At 41.3% G+C, this 23,947-nt stretch overlaps 1 protein-coding gene and 1 pseudogene across 4 annotated transcripts; both read left to right on the top strand.

Annotated features, from left to right (window-relative positions):
• The first annotated feature begins 270 nt into the window (after positions 1 to 270).
• Positions 271 to 23,557, top strand: LOC148354590 (uncharacterized). Of its 4 annotated transcripts, none has more exons than XM_088349115.1 (3): positions 295 to 501; positions 4,051 to 4,124; positions 12,784 to 15,280. In XM_088349115.1, the coding sequence occupies exon 3, from the start codon at positions 12,918 to 12,920 to the stop codon at positions 13,998 to 14,000; it is 1,083 nt and encodes a 360-aa protein (XP_088205241.1). In that variant the 5' UTR covers positions 295 to 501; positions 4,051 to 4,124; positions 12,784 to 12,917; the 3' UTR covers positions 14,001 to 15,280. The 4 variants fall into 4 exon arrangements, 3 of the variants coding, with proteins under 3 accessions (XP_088205242.1, XP_088205241.1, XP_088205240.1); XM_088349114.1 differs by lacking the exon at positions 4,051 to 4,124 and adding an exon at positions 3,135 to 3,252; XR_015852188.1 differs by lacking the exons at positions 4,051 to 4,124; positions 12,784 to 15,280 and adding an exon at positions 21,460 to 23,557 and having other exon boundaries at positions 271 to 501.
• On the top strand, positions 18,169 to 19,627 carry LOC148354591 (non-selective voltage-gated ion channel VDAC1 pseudogene; annotated as a pseudogene).
• Positions 23,558 to 23,947: the final 390 nt, after the last annotated feature.

The raw sequence follows: 23,947 nt of genomic DNA, 5'->3' as shown, positions 1-23,947 counted from the left end.
AATTTTTCAATTTAATCTTGAATCATTTAAAAAACATTTTTAAAATGAAAAAAAAAAAGTTTATTTGTTCTGCGCGTGCGAGCTTCAGACAGTAAAAAAACAGTTACGATCCCGAAAAGTGCATCCTTGAGTCCTATGCGTAATTTCAAAATCATTCTAATATTTACAAAAACATCACAATTTTCATAAGAGGATGATTTATAAAATATACCAAAATTAAAAGCTATTTTGTGAAGCAAAAATAGTTTTGTAGACTCCGCCCACCTTCTTTGTCCTTCCGAGTCAAGCTCAGGTTGTTTTCGGCTCCGTGGCGTTCCGCTCCAGCCGTATATTACGTTTGTCTCGTTCAAAGTCTAGCGATACCTTCAAACTCGACTGAAATGTACTGCAGGGGGAAAGGACATTTTAAAGGGGAGCTTCAAGAAGAGACCGAGCGAAAACATCGACGGCCGGACCAAGTTAGCATTAGCAAGCAACTACAAGTTGTGTTGAAAGGAGCAGGTTGGTCCTTTTACTTTTAACAACATCTTTGGCGTCTTCTTTTCTACTCCCAATGTGATTTTACAATATTTCATCCAAATTGAGCTATATAGCTTTATATCATGGATCACCAACGTTCCTCCAGATGAGAGCTACTTTTGTGACGTACTAGTGCAAAGGGCACCTAGTTTGATATGAATTTATGTAAAAACGTATCATGTCATTACTGTGTTGGTACTATGTTATTACCAAGTTGTTATTCAAAGTAGGGTTCAATAGACTCAAGTCAACCACTAAAACACATTTGACTAGAAAATAGCAAAGACCTAGTGTAACCGCGGTATACCTGTCCCACCAAAGATCCACATTCACGCAAGACTGGATGATGAGGCTTTTATTACAGTTGCTGCAATGAGAGACACAAGATATCCACAACATGTGGTTAGCACCTCCGCTGGCTTTCAACATGTTAGCAGCGCGCTGTAGACTGCTGAAAAGCGCTATAGAAATGCAGATCATTTCATTTTCATTAACAATCTCCGCGTTCCGGTTGGCTAAACTAAACCTTGCCCCATACCAGCATGTGGCACTGTTGGACTCGTCATTGCAGGACTGCCTACCTCACATTTGCACAAATATTTTCTTGGACTTGGCTTAAACGTGTCCAGCTACGATTCTTCTTTTGTTGGGTTTGTCCATATTTGGTCTTCCCAAACCTTTTATTCCTGAATTTCCATCATCTTCAAATTTATCTCTTAATTCAGTGTTGCTAACTCCTGTTGGTGGTTCTTTGTTAAACTCTTTCCTCTATGGTCTTCTACTCCGTTTTCATACTTCAAGTAGAATTTCAGAATCGATTTCACTTTTTGAAACTCAAGTCTGGCTGCCATCATTTAGTTCATTTAATTCAGTTCATGACCATGGGTGAGGGTAGGAACATAGAGTGACTGGTAAATACAGTGCATCCGGAAAGTATTCACAGCGCTTCACTTTTTCCACATTTTGTTATGTTACAGCCTCATTCCAAATTGTATTAATTTAATCTCTTATCTCAAAATTCTACAAAAAATACTCCATTATGACAGTGTGAAAAAGTTTTTTTTTACTCTTTTTGAATTTATTAAAAATAGAAAACTAAGAAATCACATTCACATAAGTATTCACAGCCTTTGCTTGATACTTTGTTGATCCACCTTTGGCAGCAAATACAACCTCAAGTCTTTTATAATATGATCCCACAAGTTTAGCACACCTATCTTTAGGCAGTTTTGCCCATTCTTCTTTGCAATAAGTCTCAAGCTCAATCAGGTTGGATGGGAGACGTTTGTGCACAGCCATTTTCAGATCTCTCCAGAGATGTTCGATCGGATTCAAGTCTGGACTCTGGCTGGGCCACTCCAGGACATTCACGGAGTGGTTCTGAAGCTAATCTTTTGAGATCTTGGCTGTGTGCTTTGGGTCGTTGTCCTGCTGAAAAATGAACCTTCGCCCCAGCCTGAGGTCAAGAGCGCTCTGGAGCAGGTTTTCATCCAGGATATCTCTATATATTGCTGCATTCATTTTTCCTTCTATTCTGACTAGTCTGCCAGTTCCTGCTGCTAAAAAACATCCCCACAGCATGATGCTGCCACCACCATGCTTCGCTGTAGGGATGGTATTGGCCAGGTGATGAGCGGTGCCTGGTTTCCTCCGCCTGGCATTCACACCAAAGAGTTCAATCTTTGTCTCAACAGACCAGAGAATTTTGTCTCTCATGGTCTGAGAGTCATTCAGGTGCTTTTTGGAAAATTCCAGATGGGCTTCCATGTTCCTTTTACTAAGGAGTGGCTTTCGTCTGGCCACTCTACCATACAGGCCTGATTGGTGGATTGCTGCAGAGATGGTTGCCCTTCTGGAAGACTCTCCTCTCTTCACAGAGGAACGCTAGAGCTCTGACAGAGTGACCATCGGGTTCTTGGTCACCTCCCTGACTAAGGCCCTTCTTCCCCGATCGCTCAGTTTAGAAGGCTGGCCAGCTCTAGGAAGAGTCCTGGTGGTTCCAAATGTCTTCCATTTTCGAATAATGGAGGCCACTGTGCTCATTGGGACCTTCAAAGCAGCAGAAATGTTTCTGTATCCTTCCCCAGATTTGTGCCTCAAGACAATCCTGTCTTGCAGGTCTACAGACAGTTCTTTTGACTTCATGCTTGGTGTTTGTGCTCTGACATGCACACTCAACTTAGGGACCTTATATAGACAGGTGTGTGCCTTTCCAAATCATGTCCAATCAACTGAATATACTGGAGGTGGACTCCAATTAAGCTGTAGAAAGATCTCAAGGATGATCAGTGGAAAAAAGATGCACCTGAGCTCAATTTTGAGCTTCATGGCAAGGGCTCTGAATACTTATGTAAATGTGATTTCTTAGTTTTCTATTTTTAATAAAATCAAAAAAAGTAAAAAAAAAAAAAAAACGTTTTCACACTGTCATAATGGAGTATTCTGTGTAAAATTTTGAGATAAGAGATTAAACTAATACAATTTGGAATGAGGCTGTAACATAACAAAATGTGGAAAATGTGAAGCGCTGTGAATACTTTCCGGATGCACTGTAGATAGATAGAGATAGATACTTTATCCATCTCCGAAGGTAAATCGAGAGCTTTGCCTTTCAGCTCAGGTCCTTCTTAACCACGACGGACTGGTACTGGCACCGGTTATACAGGGACCTCACACTTCATAAGACTGTCTGGTTCGCCATACTTCAGAAGAACCCCCAGCAGATGTAAAGAGGTCAGGACCTCTGCTTCTGTTCCAGGAAGGATATTTGTGGTCCCCATATCCAGACATGGGGACTTGAGACTTAGTGACTTGGACTCGAGTCGACTCGAGTCGCTGTTTTTATGACTTGTGACTTGACTTGGACTTGGCAATCTAAGACTCGGGACTTGACTTGTGACTTGACTTGCCCAAGAAAAAAATACTTGGGACTTACTTGGGACTTGAAGGTGAAGACTTGAGACTTACTTGAGACTTACACATTTGTGACTTGGTCCCATGTCTGCCCATATCCTTTCAAATTTTTCAGTTTTGTCTTTTATGATGTACCGAATTTTCTCTACGTGTAGCGTGTCTGTCAGTTCCGTCAGCCATCTTCTCCTTGTGGGCACCTCTTTTCCTTTACAACACAATAATATGAGTTTTTTTGCTGTAACGATTCTGTAGGAAATGAGCTGTTGTTGCACCACTGTTAATGCATAGGATACTTTTGATATTCCAAAGATTATCATATGCGGTTCAGGTTCTATCTGCCTGCCGAATATTCTTAAGAAAAGATTAAAAATATCAACCCAAAAAATTTATTACAAAGTGCGAAGCTGTGCAACAGGTCGGCCTCGATAGACTCACATTTCTCACACATGGGAGACATTTCAGGAAAGATACTATGTAGTCTTACTTTGGGCGTAATGAATTCTGTGGGCAACCTTAAATTGAATTAGACGGTGCCTAGCATTTAAGGAGCAGATTTGAATATGTTCCAGGCTGGCTAGACATGTTTGGCTCAGAAATACCTTGCAATTTGTCACATAGGAAAGTCATTGAATGGTCACCTGCGCTAGACAGCCATCCAATTGATCAGGGTTTGCATTTTTGGATCCAGTCAGGTATGTATTCAGATTCAGGAATCGGTGAGTCCATGGTAGGTCATATTTTTCCTGAAGTTGTTCAAATGATGCAAAGAGCCCTCTATGAAAAGGTCCCCATTTCCTTCCAACTGTTAAAAAAGCCATCCATATTAGAGTTGGGAAAATAATGGATTCGATGCAATAGGTAAAATAAAAAAAAACTATCTTCCTATTTGCTTCCATATCTTTTTTGTGTTTATATAATTGGATTTTGCCCAAAGGTATATTTACCAATCTCCACAAGAGAGAGTATAACTGCTCCAATCGCATAGGGCTGACAGTCTTCCCTCTTCATCCTCAGCCAGCAGGACGACATTGAAGTGTCATCCAGCCATGCTGAGTCCGAGCAAAGGCCTGCTGCAGTAACCCATGAATTTGGACAAAGCAAGTCCGCCATCCATCTTAGATTACATAGATGATCTTTTTTAATCCTACGTGATTTAGGATTATAAATGTATAATGTATAATAGGATAGTTGCATCTAATTTTATGAATAAGCTTTTACTGATGATATTGGTATGTTCTGTAGGAGATATTAGAATCAAGGAAGATTATCTTAATTGCATTAACTCCACCTAATTACGAGATTGGCTAATTACGAGTTTTCCAAAATTTTATACGGTTTTTAAGTTTCTCCATTAAGGGAGTAAAGTTTGCGTCAAACAAAGCTTAATATTTTTGGGTGATCACAATCCCTAAATATGAAAAAAATTCCACAGTTAACTTAAAGGGGAATCGTCTTATCAAACCTTCATCAGTAACTTATTGGCTTGATCTCACTCTTAGTCAAATTAATTGTATAAACTAATAATGTTACAAACAAATCAATTCTATCCATCTACCATGGTCATATCCCTCAAGAGGGGTGACTGACAGCAAGACACACACATACAATAACAAAGAAAATAAAAGGGAAATAAATAGCAAAAAAAAAAAAACACACAAAATATTTTGGACCATGACCAACCCAATTGCCCAAACAAGTTAGGCATCTCGGCACCCAAGTTGGTCATGCTTTGGTCCCGCCAGATGAAATGGAACACCAGAAAGCGGCCATGACACTCGGGTCAGGGTGACACAACACACAGTTTTGTTCAACAGCAGGGCCCGACAGCTTTCACTAGTTTACCCCTGCCACATCATACGGGTGCCCTGCCCATCCTTAAGAACGCGTCCACAATCCCACTATCCTTTCACAACACCTCTCCACTCCTTTCTATCACCAACAAGAGCTCTAGCTTCCATTATATTTAGACCTCTTTCCTGAAGTGCACTCATAACACCATCCATCCACGTCAATCGCGTCCTTCCTCTTGGTCTCCTTCCATTTACTTCTGCTCTGTAGATCTTCTTCAACATTCGCTCCTTATCCGTCCTCTCCATATGTCCAAACCAACCGAGTACTCTCCTATCAACACGCTTGCTCAGTTCCACGACTAATCCAGTTCTGTCTCTCACAATTTCATTTCTCAGTCTATCCAATCTTGTCACTCCTAACATAGTCCTCAAACACTTCATCTCAAAAACATTCATCTTCCTTCTTAAATCTGCGTTCAGGCTCCAAGTCTCTGCACTATACAAGACAGTCGGCACAATCACACTCTCATACAGTCCCCTCTTAACATCCATACTCATACTCTTGTTGTTCATCACTCTCCTCAGAGCACCCAAAACCTTGCTTCCTTGATTCACTCTGTGCAATACCTCGCACTCCATTCCACCTACTGCAGCCACATCACAACCCAAGTACCTAAAGCTTTGAACTTCTTCCAGCACCTGTCCATGCAACCTGATTTCTAACGTCATGCCCACTCCATCACTTGAACACTTCATCACCTTACTCTTCCCAACATTGACACATAACTTACGCCTATCACATACTCTTCCAAACTCCGTTACCAACCTTCTCAATGTTTCCTCGGAATCAGCCATAAGCGCTGTGTCATCTGCAAACAACAACTGACTTACCTGCCTCACTGTTCCACTGTTGTCCATCATGTCTACACCTCTGCCAAATACTCTTGCATTCACCTCTCTCACCACACCATCCATGTACACATTAAACAGCCATGGTGACATCACACACCCCTGTCTCACACCAGTCAACACAGGGAACCACTCACTTGTCTCACTCTCTACTCTTACACATGCTCTGCTGTTCATATAAAAACTCTTCAATGCTTCCAAGAAATTTCCACCCACTCCATACATCACCAGCACTTGCCACAACACCTCTCTATCAACTCTGTCATACACCTTTTCCAAGTCCATGAAAGCCAAATAAACATCCTTACCTTTTGCAAAATATTTCTCACACACCTGATCCACACATCCTCTTTCTTTCCGGAAACCACTCTGCTCCTCCATCACCACCTCATTCGTTCTTTCTCTCACTCTCTTAATCAAGACTCTTCCATACAGTTTACCCGGCACAGACAACAAACTGATAATTGCTACATTCATACTTATAACCTTTACCCTTATACAATGGCACCACACATGCACTACACCAATCAACAGGAACCACACCACTTAAAAAGCATACATTCAACAAGCGTACTAACCAGTCAATCATAGCTGTGCCACCTTTTTTCAGGCATTCAGCAGAACAACCATCCAACCCAGGTGCCTTCCCCCCTTTCATTTCTTTCACTGCCTCTTGCACCTCCCATGTTTCCACAGGCTTCACATTTAAATCACCCAACACGGGCATTCTCTCCATACCACCGATTGCCTCGACTCTCACTTCTCTCCCATCCTCCACATTTAGCAACTCCTCAAAATACTCTGCCCATCTCATCCTGACTGCACTACGCTAACCAGCAATCTACCATCCTTATCTTTCACTTTCTCTTCCTTTCCAGACTCACTGTTTCTTACTCTTTTCACTTCTTTCCAGAACACTTTTCTCCTTTCCTCAAAGTTCACTCCTATCTTTCGACACCATTCATCATTTGCTTTCCTTTTCGCTGCTTCCACTGCCACTTTTACCAAACTTTTCTTCACCTTATATCTTTCATACGCACCGCCACTCTTATCTTGCAGCCACTCCTCAAAGGCACGTCTCTTTTCTGTCACATTCTCTGATACCTCATCATTCCACCATTCACTTCCTTTCCTAATACCTCGACCAACTTTTCTCATTCCACACACCTCTTTTGCACTCCTCAACACTGCCTCTTTAAAACACTTCCATTCAATTTCCACACTCTCCATTTCTCTTCTACTAACTCGTTCATACTCTTCCCTTATCCTCTCTTTAAACTCTTTCCTTTTCTGCCTTATTCAACTCTCACATTTTCACCTCTTTTCTCACACTCTTCTTATAACTAGCCCTCCACGATCCATCTATTCTCAGTTTTCCTTCCACATAAAAATGATCAGACATACCACTCATTTCACCTCTGTAAACATGCACATCCAACAATCTACTTAACATCCCTTTCTTAACCACTACATAATCCATCAGTGCTCTGTCCACCAACTTTCCACTATCCACTCTGACAAAGGTATACTTATTCACGTCCCTCTTTTTAAACAATGTATTTCCAATCACCAACTCATTTTCCACACATAACTCAATCAATTTCTTCCCACTCTCATTTCTTCCTGGTACTCCATATACACCAATCACATTTTCAACCGTTTCATCACCCACTCTAGAATTCAGGTCACCTAGTATTACCACTTTCCACCCTTCTTTCGCACTTGCCACACAAGTCCTTCCAGAACTCCTCTCCTCAGCGCTTCTCTCTGAACCAGGTCCATATGCACTTATAAACATCCATACTTCTACACCCCACTTCAACCTCACCCACATCAATCTGGAAGATATCTCTTTCCACTCCATCAGTTTTTCCTTTGCTTTCTCTTTTACAAGCACAGCCACTCCTTCTCTAGCATGTCCACCTGCAACTCCAGACCTTCTACCATACATACCTCCAAGCTGTAATTCACCCTTTCCTTTCATCTTTGTTTCACTCAAAGCTAACACATCAACCTTCCTTTTAGTCATCATCTTTCCGATATCCTCTTTCTTCCACTCAGTCGCTTTACTTCCACATCCTCTCACATTTAATGACGCTATAACTAGGGTTTGTGAGACCTTTCGGTCACCCAGCCCCCTTTCTTTGCCTTGCTGTCTCTTAGGGAGTAGAGATAGAGAAGAGAGGATCCCCAGTCCCCTCGCTCCCTCCACTTTAGTCGCCTCTTACGACACACAGCGGACCATGGTGGGAGAATTCTCTTACCTCTCACAAGGCAAAATCAATTAGTTCCAAAATATGTGGGATTGTAGTTTCTGGTCGGGTTACATACAGAAGAATGTCATCTGTGTACAAGGGAAAACCTTTTCTGTATTAAGTATTTTCTGTGTTAAGCCATGTATGGCAGGGTCTTCTCTAATTGTTGGTGCGAGGGGCTCCAGAGCTAAAGCAAACCACTAAGGGCTCAATACACATCCCTGTTTGCAACCCCTACCTAGCATGAACAACGTTGTCTGATTGGTCACTATCCTGGCAGAGGGATTGCTGAAGAATAGCCTAATCCAAGCGATGAACCCGTCTCCAATACCAAATTTTCCCAAAACTGAAAATAAGTAAGAAAATTCTACCTGGTCGAAAACATTTTACACATCTAGGCTCATCACAAGGTCTTCCCCAAAGCCTCTGGGGGTGCATGACATTAAAAAGGCGTCTATGATTGTGAAATGGGTTTCGTTTTGGGATAAAACCTGATTGGTCTGGGTGCACCATTTTGCTCTTACAGACAATAAGCCGCCTTGCCAAGGTTTTAAGCTTGAATCTTCTGATCCGTATTTAAAAGGGAAATTGGCCTATTCGTCTCTATCCTTCTTGGGGATCAAGGTGATAATGGCTTCATTCAAGGTGGGTGGTAGGGTGCTATCTTTCATAGCTTTGTTATACATTTTATGCAGGTAGGGAGCCAAAGTTCTACTAAATTGTTTATACAACTCATTACTCAGACCATCAGGGCCAGGGCCTTATCCATTTTTAAGTGATTTAATACAGTAGAATCCATGATGTCTGCACACGTAATTTTTTGCATCCAGTCTCTCCCTATCAGACTGGTCAAGCTCTGGTAAACTACATGAACCTAAAAATGTTTGCATTACTCCTGGCTTCTGCAGTACTCTAAGAAGAGTACAGCCTTTTGGAGAAACTTTTGAATTCTCTATAAATATCTTCATGTTGAGTGTGGAGAACACCGAAGTCAGATCTTATTTTGTGTATAGTTTGGTACTTTCCAATTTGGATAATTGTCCTGCTAGCAATTTTTCTGGTTTATCACCAAATTGAAAATATTTTTGTTTCACATGCAGAAAAGCTCTACTTATTTGGTCAGATAATAAATGGTTAAGTTTAATTTTAAGGCTCAAATCCAGTTATATTTTTTAGTTGATGGGTTTTGAGCGCTATCCAAATCTAATCGTCTTATTTCTTCTTCCAGCTGTTTTTTTCCTGTTGTGTTTTTTTGGCACTGAATTGATATGATACTATGCACCCTCTCAAAAAAGCCTTAAAAGTCTCCCATAATAACACGGACGAGATGTCATCCTTATCGTTAGTATCGAAAAACAAGGCAATATTCCCTTCCAAGCATTCACACAACTTTTTGTTGTCAAGTAGCTGAGGGTTAAACCTCCAATTATATTGTGGTGTAGTAATTTTATCCATTTTCAAAGTAAAGGAGACAGGTCCATGGTCAGATATTATGGTATTATGATATTTAGGTTTAGAGTCATATGGTAGCAGTTTTCCATCCACCAAGACATGGTCAATTTGGCTATACATATTGTAGACCCTTCAGTGAAAGGAATACTCTCGGCCTTTTGGATTAAGTAATTCCAGAGGTCTACTATTTTCATGTTATCAATGTATGTTTTCATCAGGTTACCAGATTTCGATGAGGTTACTTTTTGAACGTTTGCTTTATCCAAAAGGGTCTCAAAAACAAAATTGAGCTCAGATCCAATTATTAGGTTGGTGCTTGAAATATTTGGTATTAAACTTAAAACTTTCCTAAAAAATTCAGTGTCATCATAATTTGACCCAAAAATATTCAATAGTGTTAAATGGACAGAATGCAATTCTCCCTGGACCATCACGTAGCGTCCATTCTTGTCTGATTTTGTTGATAAATGTTTAAAAACCACTCCATTTCAAATCAAGATTGCTGTTCCTTTAGCTCTGAATGAGAATTTTGAGTGGCATATTTGACTTCTCGCCTATATCTCAATTTCCCATGCTCATCGTTTATCAAATATAGCTCCTGCAGTTCTCTTATACCTAGCCACTCCTTTGCACATCCGTTCTCCTCTGCACTATTGTATTCCAGTGTTATTGTTATTGTATAGTGACTTGTTTACTGCCCATTTTGCACATCTGGTTAGCTGCTCCTCTTGCACTCTTTGCACTACTGTATAATAATAATAATAATAATTTTCTTTGTATTGTCATTCTTTGTAAAGAACGAAATGTCCTGACCCGTTGTAGCTATAATTATTTAGCATATTATTAGTACTTCAATACTCTAACGCAGTACAACATTTATTTATATCTGTACATTCAAGGAAACTGTGCGGGTCAGATGTATCAACATTTTCTTATGTATACACGTGTACAAGAATGACAATAAAGTATATCTGAATCTGCAGGAATATTATATCCGCCTGTAGGTTTTTCAATGTTGGTGTTATGAGTGCACTGCAGGAAAGAGGTCTAAATCTAGTGAAAGCTAGACCTATTGTTGGTGATAGGAATGAGTGGGTTGTTTGGGCGCGTTCTAAGTGTATGATGTGGCAGGGGTAAACCAGTGAAAGCTGTCGGGCCCTGCTGTTGAACAAAAGAGTGTGTTGTGTCACCCTGACCCGAGTGACATGGCCGCTTTCTTGTGTCCCGTTTCATCTGGAGGGACGAAAGCATGACCAACTTAGGTGCCGAGGTGCCTAACTTGTTTGGGCATTTGGATTGGCTATGGTCCAAAATTGTATGTGGGTTTTTTTTTTGATATTTTTTCCCTTTTATTTTCTTTGTTGTTGTATGTGTTTGTCTTGCTGTCGGTCACCCCTCTTGAGGCATATGACCAAGGTAGATAGATAGGTTTTTCAAATGGGAAAGCACCTTACCTCTTTTTGTTTGATTGTTGATACCATTGACATTCCATGAACAAAACAAGACTTATCCTGCATCAACGAATTGAAGAAAGGTTATTGATATCCGGGTTCTATGGCCCACCCTATATGGACTGAACATTAAGTAGCGCTCTATTCCACCCCATACCCCTTTAAGACCTAAGCTAAGAAATAGAAAACAAAATAAATACAAAGAACCTGAAAAAACATGATTGGCAGAATCTTAATCATTGCTTCCTATAGAAACCTGTCTTTAACCCTATCGCTTAGGGGGAGACTCCCAGTACAAATGAAAAGTTTGTCATTAAAGATAAATGAAAAATCTTATGGTTCAGGCCCACCTTCCCATAAACCACAGGCTCTTATTAATCCTTTTGTATAATAACTAAGCATTCTCAACCCCTCACTGCACACAAAGTCACGTGCAGTGTTTCAAGACGGGCATAGCCACAAAAAGAAAAAGATACATAAATATATATCTAAATATATATAGTCATCATTAATGCCAAATATGTATGTACATGTATGTATGTTTATATATTATATATATACATGCACAAACATATACACACACAAGCTGCATCAGAATTTAAAAAGGAGGTAGTCAACTTGACAGAGAGCCCATGTGCATGTCTTTTCTCAATGTTCGAAGTCTTACTTACGCCACACTGAGTCTGTTGAAAACGATGGGGAGAGAAACAACAGGAAATAAATCCTGTCAATTAAACATATTTATCCAGTTGGAAAGTGTTGGTCATAGAATATTGGGCTGCTTCTGCTTACTTAAAGAGGTAAGTATGATCCCCATGCTCCACCCGAAGCAACGCAGGGTGGACGAGGTAACATTTAATCTTCATCTGGTACGGTCGGGATTTCACCTCTCTAAAGGAGGTGCGTTGCTTGGAAGTATATTGGCTGTCATCTGTTAAAAAACGGACCTACACTCCGTGACATGAATTGTGTAGCATTTTGTCCACCCGCCTCTAGGTACTTCTCGTCGATATTGGTCACCCTCAAGTTGAATCTCCTTCCACGGTCCTCAGCGTCAACACCGTGCTCGCGCAGTGTTTTATTTTCCGGCATTAAGCACCTCACAGGTTGCCTCCAAAGACGCTATCTTTTCGCTGTAAGAGTTAAGCCCTTTCTCGAGGTGCTTGATGCGCTTCTCGTGATCCACTTGGTTATGCCTTTTGGATTGAATGCAAACATTGAGAGGGCTTTCATAGAATCGTCTTTCTTGTCATTGATAACAAAGTAGTGTACATGACAACACAGTTCTGCCTGGCACTCCAATTAAACATGAAATAAGACTTTTGGGAGGAAAAAAACCAAAACACCATATTCCTGTAAAGCGTTTTATAGTCATTTAAATTATTTTTGCAAATATGCCTGAAGGATTTTTGTTGTGATGCATTTGCTGTTAAAAAATACATTTTTCTTGTGTGTAGAGATTTTACAAAACCTTTTGTGTCTTGTGTCCTGCAGACATCAGTCAAGAGCATCTTCTTCCTTGGCAACAGGAGACAAAGTTGTCTGGCATCAAAAAAGAGGAAAATGAGATTTTAGAGACAGTTGACGTCAAAAAGGAGGATGAAGTTTTGGAGTTTGATCATGATGAAATGGAAGAGGACAAATTTGAGCCTATTGTAATTAAAAAGGAGGAAGATTTGAGAGAGTTTCCTGTGATTGAGGCCTGTTTAACCCCGAAACAAGAAGACGGAAATGAAAAGAACAAGGAGAAAATGTCTCAAGGCACAATCTCCTGTCAACATGTTACAACTGTTGATGACAATACATCAAACTCAGCAAAAAATATTAGCAACAAACAGTCAGAAGGTGATAATACTTATCACAAATTTTTGCACTGTGGGAAAACATTTCGATCCAAATCTTATTTGAATTCACATGTCATTTTACATGCGGGTGACAAATATTTTGCCTGCTCAGTTTGTGGTCTAAACTTTACCCGCAAATCACACTTACTAATTCACGTCAGAACCCACACAGGTGAAAAACCTTTTGCCTGCTCAGTTTGCGGTCAAAGATTCAGCCGGAAATCAGACTTAAAAATCCACACAAGAACCCACACTGGTGAAAAACCCTTTCTATGCTCAGTTTGTGGTCAAAAATTCAGCCTGAAATCCAACTTAAAAATCCACACGAGAACCCACACTGGTGAAAAACCCTTTGCTTGCTCAGTATGTGGTAAAAAATTCACCCACAAATCCCACTTAAAAAGGCACACAAGAACACACACTGGTGAAAAACCTTTTGCCTGCTCAGTTTGCAGTAAAACATTTTCAGATGGTGGGGATTTAATGAGACACACAAGAAGCCACACTGGTGAAAAATCATTTGCCTGTTTAGTATGTGGTCAAAATTTCACAGAGAGTGAGAGCTTAAAAAGACACGCAAGAATCCATACTGGTGAGAAACCCTTTGCATGCTCAGTTTGTGGTCAAACATTTACCCAGAGAGGTACCTTAAAAATCCACACAACAATCCACACCAGTGAAAAACATTATATTTGCTCTGTTTGCGGTCAAAGATTCCGCCATAAAGGAAGCTTGAAAAGACACCTAAAAACCCACTGTGATAAGAAACAATATTCTTGTTCAGTTTGTGGTCAAACAATCTCTACTCAAGTCAAAGTTCAGGATCACAAGTGTGTTGGTGAGAACAGCAGTCATCTCTCTGTTTGATATGAGCTCATTGTTTGCATTTAAAAAAACACTGAATTAATTCATTTGTCTACTCTTGACTTGAGTGATATGTATAAACTCAGCCCTTTTTATTGTTGTTCTCGTTATGAAAATGTTTTTTTTTTTAAATGCACAAGTCTTGCAGCTTGTTTCCTTTTTCGATTCATTAAATGAAACTAAATGATGAATATCAATACAGTAATTACTATGATATAGTATACATTTCCTGTTGACTTAAACTAGTTAGCCTCTTTACAGGGTGGTTGTGTCACCCTGACCCGAGTGACATGGCCGCTTTCTTGTGGAAAAATAATTATTCCAGGTTAACTGAATTAGCGCATCTTGATCTAGTCTGGCTTTATAGGTTGCACGTTTGCCAAGTCAGGGTGAAAAGGAGCAGCTATCTCAAGCCACCTTTATATCTCATCTCATCTCATTAGCTGCACCGCTTATCCTCAGTAGGGTCGCGGGGCCACCTTTATATAGTTGGGATAAATGTATGTTGCGAAAAATGCACTGACACCTCAAATACAAACCCCTGGATGCATTTTAGAATCACGCATCTGAAAATGGAAAAGTGTACCCCATGGTCTTTTCCAGTCGCTGAACATCAATTCCTGATAGTGAGGATGAATTCAAACAAGATAAGAATTATATCCCTGTTTAATCCCTCATATATCTTGGTTCAATCCCTTGTATGGGTTTTGTGCAATACCCCCTCCCCCGTTTAAAAAAAATCTCATTCTCATTGTATGACTTTACCATTTATAAATATATCTTTAATCAAAGCATACTTATACTAGGATTTCATTATTTGCATCACATGTAAGCATATTTGAAATGTGAATTTGTTGGTGGATATTTTTTGTACATTGTTCTATAGACGAGTTGTTTTTTTTTTCTACAGAATGCGATTTTCAGTGATTCAAAAACGTCATAAATTTAGATTTGATCAATAATCAAAGCATCTTAAGTTAATTCCAAGTGTCCAAAGTTTTAAGGAGACAAGAGATGAACTATCTTTTCCCATCAGCCCTTGTTGGGTTTCTATTTCACTGATCTCATCCTCTTTTTTTGTATTGATCTGACTGCATTTGATTTGGTCTCGTTAAACTGTGATTCTGTCATTTATGTTTTTATTTTTTGCAATTTGTAAATAACGTATGGTGTCTGCTGTGTGATTGTCATGAAAGTATTCAGACTTGAGTCATTATGTCGCTGTCTCATCAACAAATAGAAACCATTTCTTTACTTTTATTTACAATAAATAGTTGCTTTCATCACTGTCTTGTCTTTTTTTCTTAGATTGAACTGTAATATTGTCATTTAAGTTTTTGTGATCATCTTGTGAAATAACGATAAGAAACATCAACCCTGCGTGTGGCAACCAAGTCATTACAAACATGTCCAAAACCTGATATCCGGTAACACTAGTTCTTCAAATGCTAATGAAGTGACCACTGCACTATTTGAAGGGTTGCACAGCTCACACACGTTAGTTGTTTTTTTCAACAACTATTACATGAGATTTCTTGTCTTTTTAAAAGAGTATCTTTTGTGACATAATACTAACATTTTATGGATTTTTTTTAGTTGGTTGCACAATACATAATTGTATTTAATCACGTTTTTAGTGGAAGTATGCTGTTGGCAAAGATATTGACTAAGACCCAATCCCATTCCTCTCACTTGGCCCTGAGAACCCTCCAGTGAGGTCCCTCCATAGGGAAGTCCCCTCAGTGAGTGGAGTTCAAAGTGAAGATTGTCCCATAAGAAATTGGACGGGACTTGCAAGGTTCCACCCCAGTCCAGTTGATGGCCGTAACACGAATTGGCTGGTTACAAAAAAAAATCTTCCTCAGCCCATCCCGATTTGGGAATATCTGCTCCAATTTGCAAAAGCAAGGTCACAATAATTGAATAAATATGAACATTCTTGTACCAGTGAAGCTTTTGGGATTGCGTCATCCGGACAAGGCCAAGCTGATTGAAAAGGTGTCACGAAAATGGGAGAAGAGGACGAAGAATCTTCAACCGGCGTGGCCACAAGGGGGTACGTTTGATGCATACACTTGTGGCGTCAAGGAGGTGAGAATCATGGACTAAAAGTCTGGCAAAGATAGCAAGAAACGACGGGAGAAGAGGAATACTGAAGAGGACATTTTGAAGCTGTTAAAGACTTAAGGAGTGCATTATAAGGAGAAAATTAGGGAATGACTGAGTCGACTAAAAGATAAATCATTGAACGCTGATACGACAACTGGATCGGCTGGGTTGTATCCAACTTTGGTCGGAACAATGAAAATAAATGGGGATTTCAAATATGATGGAGAAGGAGACGAGATGAGATCGCCAACACGAAACCTGGGAAACGCGCCAACAAGTCCTCAACATCATCCTATCCTGAAGCATTGTAGCACGGGGAGAAAGTTCGACGGAGCAGAATGTAAAGAACCGCTTGACTGCTATGCAGGTGCCCGGCAAACCATCCGGAACTTGGAAGAAGAACGGCAAGGGGCGATTCGCGCTACAATTCAAAAATTGGAGGAAGAACTGGACAGTCTTCACACAAGAACTGAGGCAGGAAGGAACAGCGAAAGACCTGGACCGTCAACGAGTGCAACCGGAATTTATGACCTAAGATATAGGCCAAATATCCGGCCGCCGGAGAGATATACAGACCCTGGTCAGTTTCCGATTCTAACCAAGGGAAACAAAGGTCAGTACATCCCTTGGCAGACGCTCGACCTTGCTGGACTGATTTCCCGACTGCCAGACATACATGAAGGTGCTGGGAAGTGGATTCGACGGTTTGTTGAAGAGACTATTGGCAAGCTGCTGGCCATCGGCGATATCAAGTCAGTATTGGCGCAATGTGTAGGTGCTTCAGCGATGGAGAATCTTTTGCGTCACAGCAACAATGGATGGATGGTCGATGTGATGGCGGATGGAACTGAATTTAACGCCTACCGTGCAGTAGTGTGGAGAGCACTACGGGATGAATACCCTGCCAAGATCGACCCTAAGGCATTAAAAGGTGAAACTCTCTGCGAAACTGAGAACCCAGCTTCATACATCGGCAGGCAGCTCAAACGATTGAAGCAGGAAACAGAGGAAGAAGTGGAGAACAGCCCTATACTTTCGACTCTGTTCCGCAATGCAGTCATCGGAGCCCTGCCAATACGAGTTCAGAGTAAGCTGGAAGATGTCGTAGGGTTAACCTTAATGCCATACAGGAAGTTCCGCGACCATGTTGTCCACGCTATTGAAAAATTCAGAAAGGATCAACAAAGGCAACAGGACTTAGAAAGAGCTGAACAACGGAAACTCACTCAGATGCAGCTCTCTGACCTGCAAAATTAAATTGAAGACTCAAGCACCTGTACTTGACCAACCCTTCCAAACAAGCATGACGGCGCCGCCTATCGTCTATTACCATACCAGAGGCGACACAAGCTGGTACTACCCGTGGTAATAAAGGACTTTGGAGATCACATGAAAGACTGATTATTGCTCCAGTGTCACTGCTGACTATGTTGATATCAGAAGCGGACAATATAGATCATTGTGCAAGGGGGGAGGTTGTAAAAAAGCTGAAAAAACAAGGTTACTGGTCTCCGTATTTACAGGCCACTGTAGACAAAGTGCTCAACCAGTATGAAATCTGTGCAGAGAATAATATCATAAAATGTAGCAGTTCCATCAAAAGATCTAGGTGCGGAAACAGTAATTAAGTTTTTGATCAGAGATGTTATTCCGCGATTTGGTATACCGTCAGAAATAAGCTCAGATAACGGTGCGGCATTTGTTCAAAGGGTTGTGAAGGGCATCCCACAAAAAATTACACATCAAACAACGATTGGGTGCGGTGTATCACCCACAAAGTCAGGGGATGGTGGACAGAGTAAATGGAACATTAAAATCAAAGATAAACAAGATCTGTGCGAGTACTAAGCTCAACTGGGTGGATGCGCTACCGTTAGCGCTGATGAGTTATCGCATGCAAACTCATCAATGACACATTTAACACCGCATGAAATGCTAACAGGCAGACCAATGCCAGCGCCGGATATGAGAGGTCCCTATAAGGGGCCGCCGCTTGAGCAACTGCAAACTGAACTGAGAGACCATATGAGACAATTGACGGCTGTCCAGAAGGCCATCTACCTGCAGGTGAAGAGACAAGAGTCCAAGGTCGAACAACCATTCAAGGTGGTCCCAGGGGATCTCGTGTACATCAAGGTGTTTCGACGTGAGGGACCATACACCGTCGTGAGGGCAATGCGACCGCAGTCCAGGTCGAGGGCAGCTCAACCTGGTATTATCTGAACCACTGTACCAAGGCTCACGCTGCCACCGTCAATGAGACCAACCAAGATCAATAGGGCAGTAACGTTAAATTAGGAAAACAAGATGTGTATGATAAAGTTGTGTGTGGTAATAAGTTGTCTGATATGGTTGTTACTAGGAGCAGAGCTCGAGAAATCGCAGCGACGGATGGAAATCCCGGGTCCGGAAGTGCAGCCGGAGAATCGAACAGCGGCGCTGCAGTTGCAGACCTTGACGCATCAAAGAGACAGCAGCCCGGTCAAGTGTGACACTACGGCAAATGCAGATAAAACCCCCTTCCCCAACCTCAAATTCCAGCATTATCAGTCAGATAACATATCTATGTGATTGACTTAAAACACAGTATTCACTTCATATGTCATTCATCTACTCCCTTTCACCGTGACAGTCCGTAATTTCCGGAATGGAAATTGCCCATCCAGATCATGGCCGTACCCCCAACCTACGCTGACCTTGGAAAGTCTGCTCGGTATGTTTTCACTAAGGGATACGGCTTCGGGCTTATCAAGCTGGACTTAAAAACAAAGTCTGAGAATGGACTGGAATTCACCAGCACGGGCTCAGCCAACACGGAGACCAGCAAGGTGGCTGGCTCTCTGGAAACCAAGTACAAGTGGTCTGAGCACGGACTTACCTTCACAGAGAAGTGGAACACTGACAACACGCTGGGCACTGAAATCAAGATCGAGGATCAGTTGGCCAAGGGTCTCAAGCTGACATTTAACTCCTCCTTTTCACCAAACACTGGCAAAAAAGGGGGCAAGCTGAAGACTGGCTACAAGTGCGACCACATCAACCTCGGCTGTGACGTCAACTATGACATCAATGGCGCAGCTGTGCACGGCGCTGGCGTGGTGGGCTTCGAGGGCTGGCTGGCCTGCTACCAGGTGACATTTGAGGCCGGCCGCAACCGAATCACCCAAAGCAACTTTGCTGTTGGCTACAAGACGGACGAGTTCCAGCTTCATACCAATAAAAATGATGGCACCGAGTTTGGGGGCTCCATTTACCAAAAGGTGTATAATCAGCTGGAGACGGCCGTCAATCTGGCTTGAACTGCCGGCAACAGCAACACTCGCTTTAGCATCGCCGCTAAGTACCAGATTGACCCAGACGCGTCCTTCTCTGCAAAGGTGAACAACTCCAGTCTCATAGGCCTAGGATACACTCAGACTCTAAAGCCAGGCATCAAGCTGACGCTGTCCGCCCTCCTCGATGGCAAGAACATCAATGCCGGTGGCCACAAGCTGGGTTTTGGACTTGAGTTCCAGGCGTAAAGGTTTACGTGGAACTTTTCACTGATGCCTCCTCAAGCCCACACCCAGAATTCACATTTAGATGAAAAGTAATGAAGCCCTCACAACGCCTACTCCTTCCAATTCCTCTGTAGATATGTGCATCAGTTTGAGGAATGTCAATCCCCCGACCCAAGAGGTCTGCAGTGCCTCTCACAGTTAAAGGACCACGTTTAAGGGAATATGTTTTGACATTGTTTGATCATTTTCTGACATTGCAAAACAGAATTCTGACCAAACGTTGAATACTCTACATTCCTCCCTTTGTCTTTATCACGGTTATTGGGGGCGTGATCCCACAGACACCTTTGGAAAACTTTGGGCGTTTGCTGAAGATGACACCTGATTGTCGTTGTGTCGGTAGGTGACATTGGGCCTACAGTCCCTTCTTGGTTCCACAAGAAATTATTTTTCTTGAGTCTTGGGTCCTTGGTGGCCTGGATGAGATTGGTCAGGTGGGAGAAGTTGTCACATCATCGTAGGTCCCAAATCATCAGTTACATCGTCATAGTTACCCAAGTATGGATTAGTATGACCCACACCACTTATTTGTCACACAAAATTTCAGGTTTGGGTGCTTTTCCAAAAACAATTTAAAAAAAGCCCATTAAATTAAAAATAAAAATAAAGCAATACTATTGCACTAAGTATGGGCAGAACAATTCAGTGCAGTTTTTCTCAGTCTTTTGACACAAGCTGGTGGTGCGACAAAACAAGAGAAAATAACGAATTTTGGTTGAGTTTAAGCGAATTCGGTTTGGATTTTGCTTATCTTTACAAATGTTCGCTAAGAAAAAAATGCTTGTTTAGATGCGCACTGCTGATGGCAATGGGAAAATCTGATTCCCCAGTGGGTTTTCAGGGCTTTTTACCCCAAACTACAAATATTATAAAAAGGACATCGGACATAGCAGCCTGAAGCAGGTGTGTCACCAAACACTTTGGGTCATGAGAGATTTGCCAAGTTAGAGTAAAGTCATTGTATACTTACTGGAATATTTTGCCAGCACATTTGTATTATTGGTGACGTCCTCAGCAACAGCAAACCACATTTGTCAGGCATCAGGTGCCCGGAAATATTGTAAGGTCTGGCTGTGTCAACCGAACTTTTCGAACATGGGTTTCGTCTCATGGTCTCATCCTCAAGTTTTGAGGATCTACTCCCCCTTTTTGGCTCTAGGGTTTGGACTCAGAAAAACTGATTATAAACCACCAAGCCACACAGAGAAACACCCATGAAACGTACCCGCGTTATTTAAAGAGAGGGCTCGCTTTCCCGTGCCAACGGCAACCAGACTGACTTGTATGAGTGGAAGGCAACCTTTCTTTTGTACGGGTGGGCGGCTATGTTACGAACTTACCCAGGGACTGGTCTGGTATGCTCTCACGACCTTCAATCGAAACGTTGGGTAGCTTTTAATTTTTTTAATTGGGGAAATGTCGTTGATTTTGCTAATTCTTTATTGGCAAGTTATATGTTTGTCGTGTTCATTGTCAGCCTACAAAACGGAATTCTGAGCATTACGTTGAATAATCTACACTGGTAAAATAAATTGTATTTGCTCAGTTTGTGATAAAAACAAAATGAGTTATAAAGTAAGCTTTAAAGACACTCAAGAACTCACACTGATGAAAAACTGTTTTCTTGTTCAGTTTGCAGTCAGATTATCTAGTTAATTAAAAACTCGGGGTCACAAGTGATAGTGAGACCAGCAGTCATCACTCTGCTTGATATGAGCTTACAGTTTGCACTGAATGAACACATTTGTGTACTTTTGACGTCAGTGATATGTATTAGCTTATCCTTTTTTTAGGAGGCCAACATGTGTGGAGGAGAGGCCGACGGGAGCCTCGGTCAGATCGGCCCCAACTTTTCCCGGAAACCCCATTCGAGGCACAGCAATTATCATGGCAGGCGAGTCCATGGGCCGAATGGGCGGGAAATACGACAGCACGGCAGGAGGAGAGCCCCCGGGAGGCGGGGCCGTTGCCGACGGCCGACGCGACAGGAGCTCAGTCATCAGAGCTAATTGCTCCTGCTGGCCCTGCTTGTTCTGTAGATTTCGCTGGAACAGCAGTTGAAGGGCGGTGACGTCACTGGACAATTGCCAGACCCCACCCCCTGTCCGGTGCAACTGCTGCAGAGCGTAGGGAGTTTCCAGCTCTCCCCAATCCGCGATTGTGTGAGCGTTCGCTGGGTCCATTTTGTGGTCGGTCCATACTGTCATGAACCAGAACAGGAAACAGGACCCACTCGAGTAACGTTACTTACAGTTTTATTGGGGGGAAAAAGATAGGAGAGCACACTCGATCCGGAGATCGATGGTCGCGGGGAGTAGGTTGCTCAGCCGCAAAAGTGGGACTTCCGTGGCGAGGGAACGGAAAAGTCGAAATCAAAACAGATCGTGGCGGGAGAAAATCAAGCACAAAAACACAGAAAAAACGGAGATTTGCAGACGGACCGACGAAAGTCTACAGACAGGACAGCGTTTAAGTATTGACAGGGAGCCAATCTGTCAACAAGCTTCAGCTGGCGCCCAAGGGCGCGACCAATTGGGCGCCATGGCGACCGTGACAAGAGCTAGCGCCACATGGCGGGGGCCAGTTGGGCGCCATGACAACCATGACAGATTGATTATATGAAATTGATGACTAACAGTATTTCCCACAATATGTCCTCAGTATGTTCCACTATTGTCTTATATTTTGGACTACTTTTCAAGCATCTCTTGCATGCACATGTAAATATATGTTAGATCTTATGGAGTTGGCCTAATCAAGACAGCCCCTTTACAGGGGAGTATTACCCAAAATTTGAATATAGAATATCAAGGCTTGATTGAGTTTGCCTTAATGGGCACGTTTGCCGGAGTCAGGATGAAAAAGCCCAGCTATGTCAAGCCTGCTGTAGAAGTTGGGATAAATGCGTGTTTACCAAATCCTCAAATAGACCTCCAAGATCTATCTTAGAATCATGGATCAGAAAAGATAAAAGATTAACTTTCATCTTGGTTTCGTCCAATACCCCCTATGGTTTTAAAAATGTTTTTGAATATGATTGTTATTGTATGAATCTGCAATATATGTATTTTATACGTGTATTGAAAGCTTGCCTTTTATGTGGATTTCATTACCTAGAATCACATGTAAGCATATTAGAATTGCAAATTTGTGACAAATATTATTTGACGATAGTTATGTCGATAAGATTGATTTTAAACTGAATGTGCTTTCGCTGTGATTGAACAAGTTGGTTTTGTTTTGTTTTTAAAACTTACCCTTTGTCTAAAGTATCAAAGTGTGAAGTGGGGCACAGGAAAAACTTGAGCTGTTGTTTTGGGGTTTTGATTATTTTTTTGTCTCTATATGACTGTAATTGTATTTTTTAAACAAGATGTCTTTTGTCTTATATTAATTTGGGATTATGTCTTCAAATTTTGATTTTTTTTTTGCAATGTATAACTATTGTGCATGGGCTAAGCAGTGTGATTGCCGCCTTCACATTAGCAAATCCAAACCTTTTATTCACTTTTGTTTACAAAAAATAGTTAGCAATTGTAGCTTTTGTGACCTTTTTGTCTTTGTTCTTAGATTAATCTAAATTTTTGTCATTGCATTTTTTTTGTCTTATTTCAAGAGTTTGTAGTTTGAACTGCTTAAGCGAGTTTAATTATTTGAAACCCTTCCAGCATATATTTGAAACTAATTGTTTCCCACTTAACAATTTCCTGAAGTTTTCAAGATTACTTATTTACAGTTTCAGGGTTAGTGGAACAAAATCTACATTTAAACCTCAATGTCTTTGCTAGACATTTTAATGTATGCACTTTGGCTGGGTATATCCCATGAATTATTCCAAAACTAGGTTTCTTGTACTTTGTTTCTTAATAAATAGCAATTGGGTAACAACCAGCTTTTTTCCCGTCAATCAATAGAACATACTTTTTCGAAAAAGACATGGCATATGGAACTGGCACATTTTCCTTTTTACACACTGATCTGATAAGTCTTTTCCTGTGATAATGATTGTTGGACAAGCACATTTTCCCAAACAGTGATGTCCACAGATGGTTTAAAAAATTGCTGGCATCCTTCACCAATTGAATATTTGAATAACATGCAGATGCCCAGAGGGATTGCTGAAACAACGTATACATAGTCACAAGGTGAAATAGGAAAATTGGATATTTCAATGAATTCTACAATATAGATTTCCATTCCGATCAAATAATTGAGAAGATTTGGAAAACACCAGCAAAAGTCATTGAGAAAGCTGCAAAACCAAGGTCTTGTATCATCCAA

This window comes from Urocampus carinirostris, chromosome 12 (assembly GCF_059441175.1).
Source record: "Urocampus carinirostris isolate Australia breed hairy pipefish chromosome 12, RoL_Ucar_1.0, whole genome shotgun sequence".
Taxonomy (NCBI): Eukaryota; Metazoa; Chordata; class Actinopteri; order Syngnathiformes; family Syngnathidae; genus Urocampus; species Urocampus carinirostris.
Note: the sequence above shows the minus strand (reverse complement) of the source record. Positions and strands in the feature narration are given on the sequence as shown.

Bases quoted from the DNA above. Each gene is read 5' to 3' on its own strand.
- LOC148354590 (XM_088349116.1), top strand. From the start codon at position 381: ATGTACTGCAGGGGGAAAGGACATTTTAAAGGGGAGCTTCAAGAAGAG. The intron at 502-12,783 runs GTTGGTCCTTTT...TGTGTCCTGCAG, and splicing joins AGTTGTGTTGAAAGGAGCAG to ACATCAGTCAAGAGCATCTT.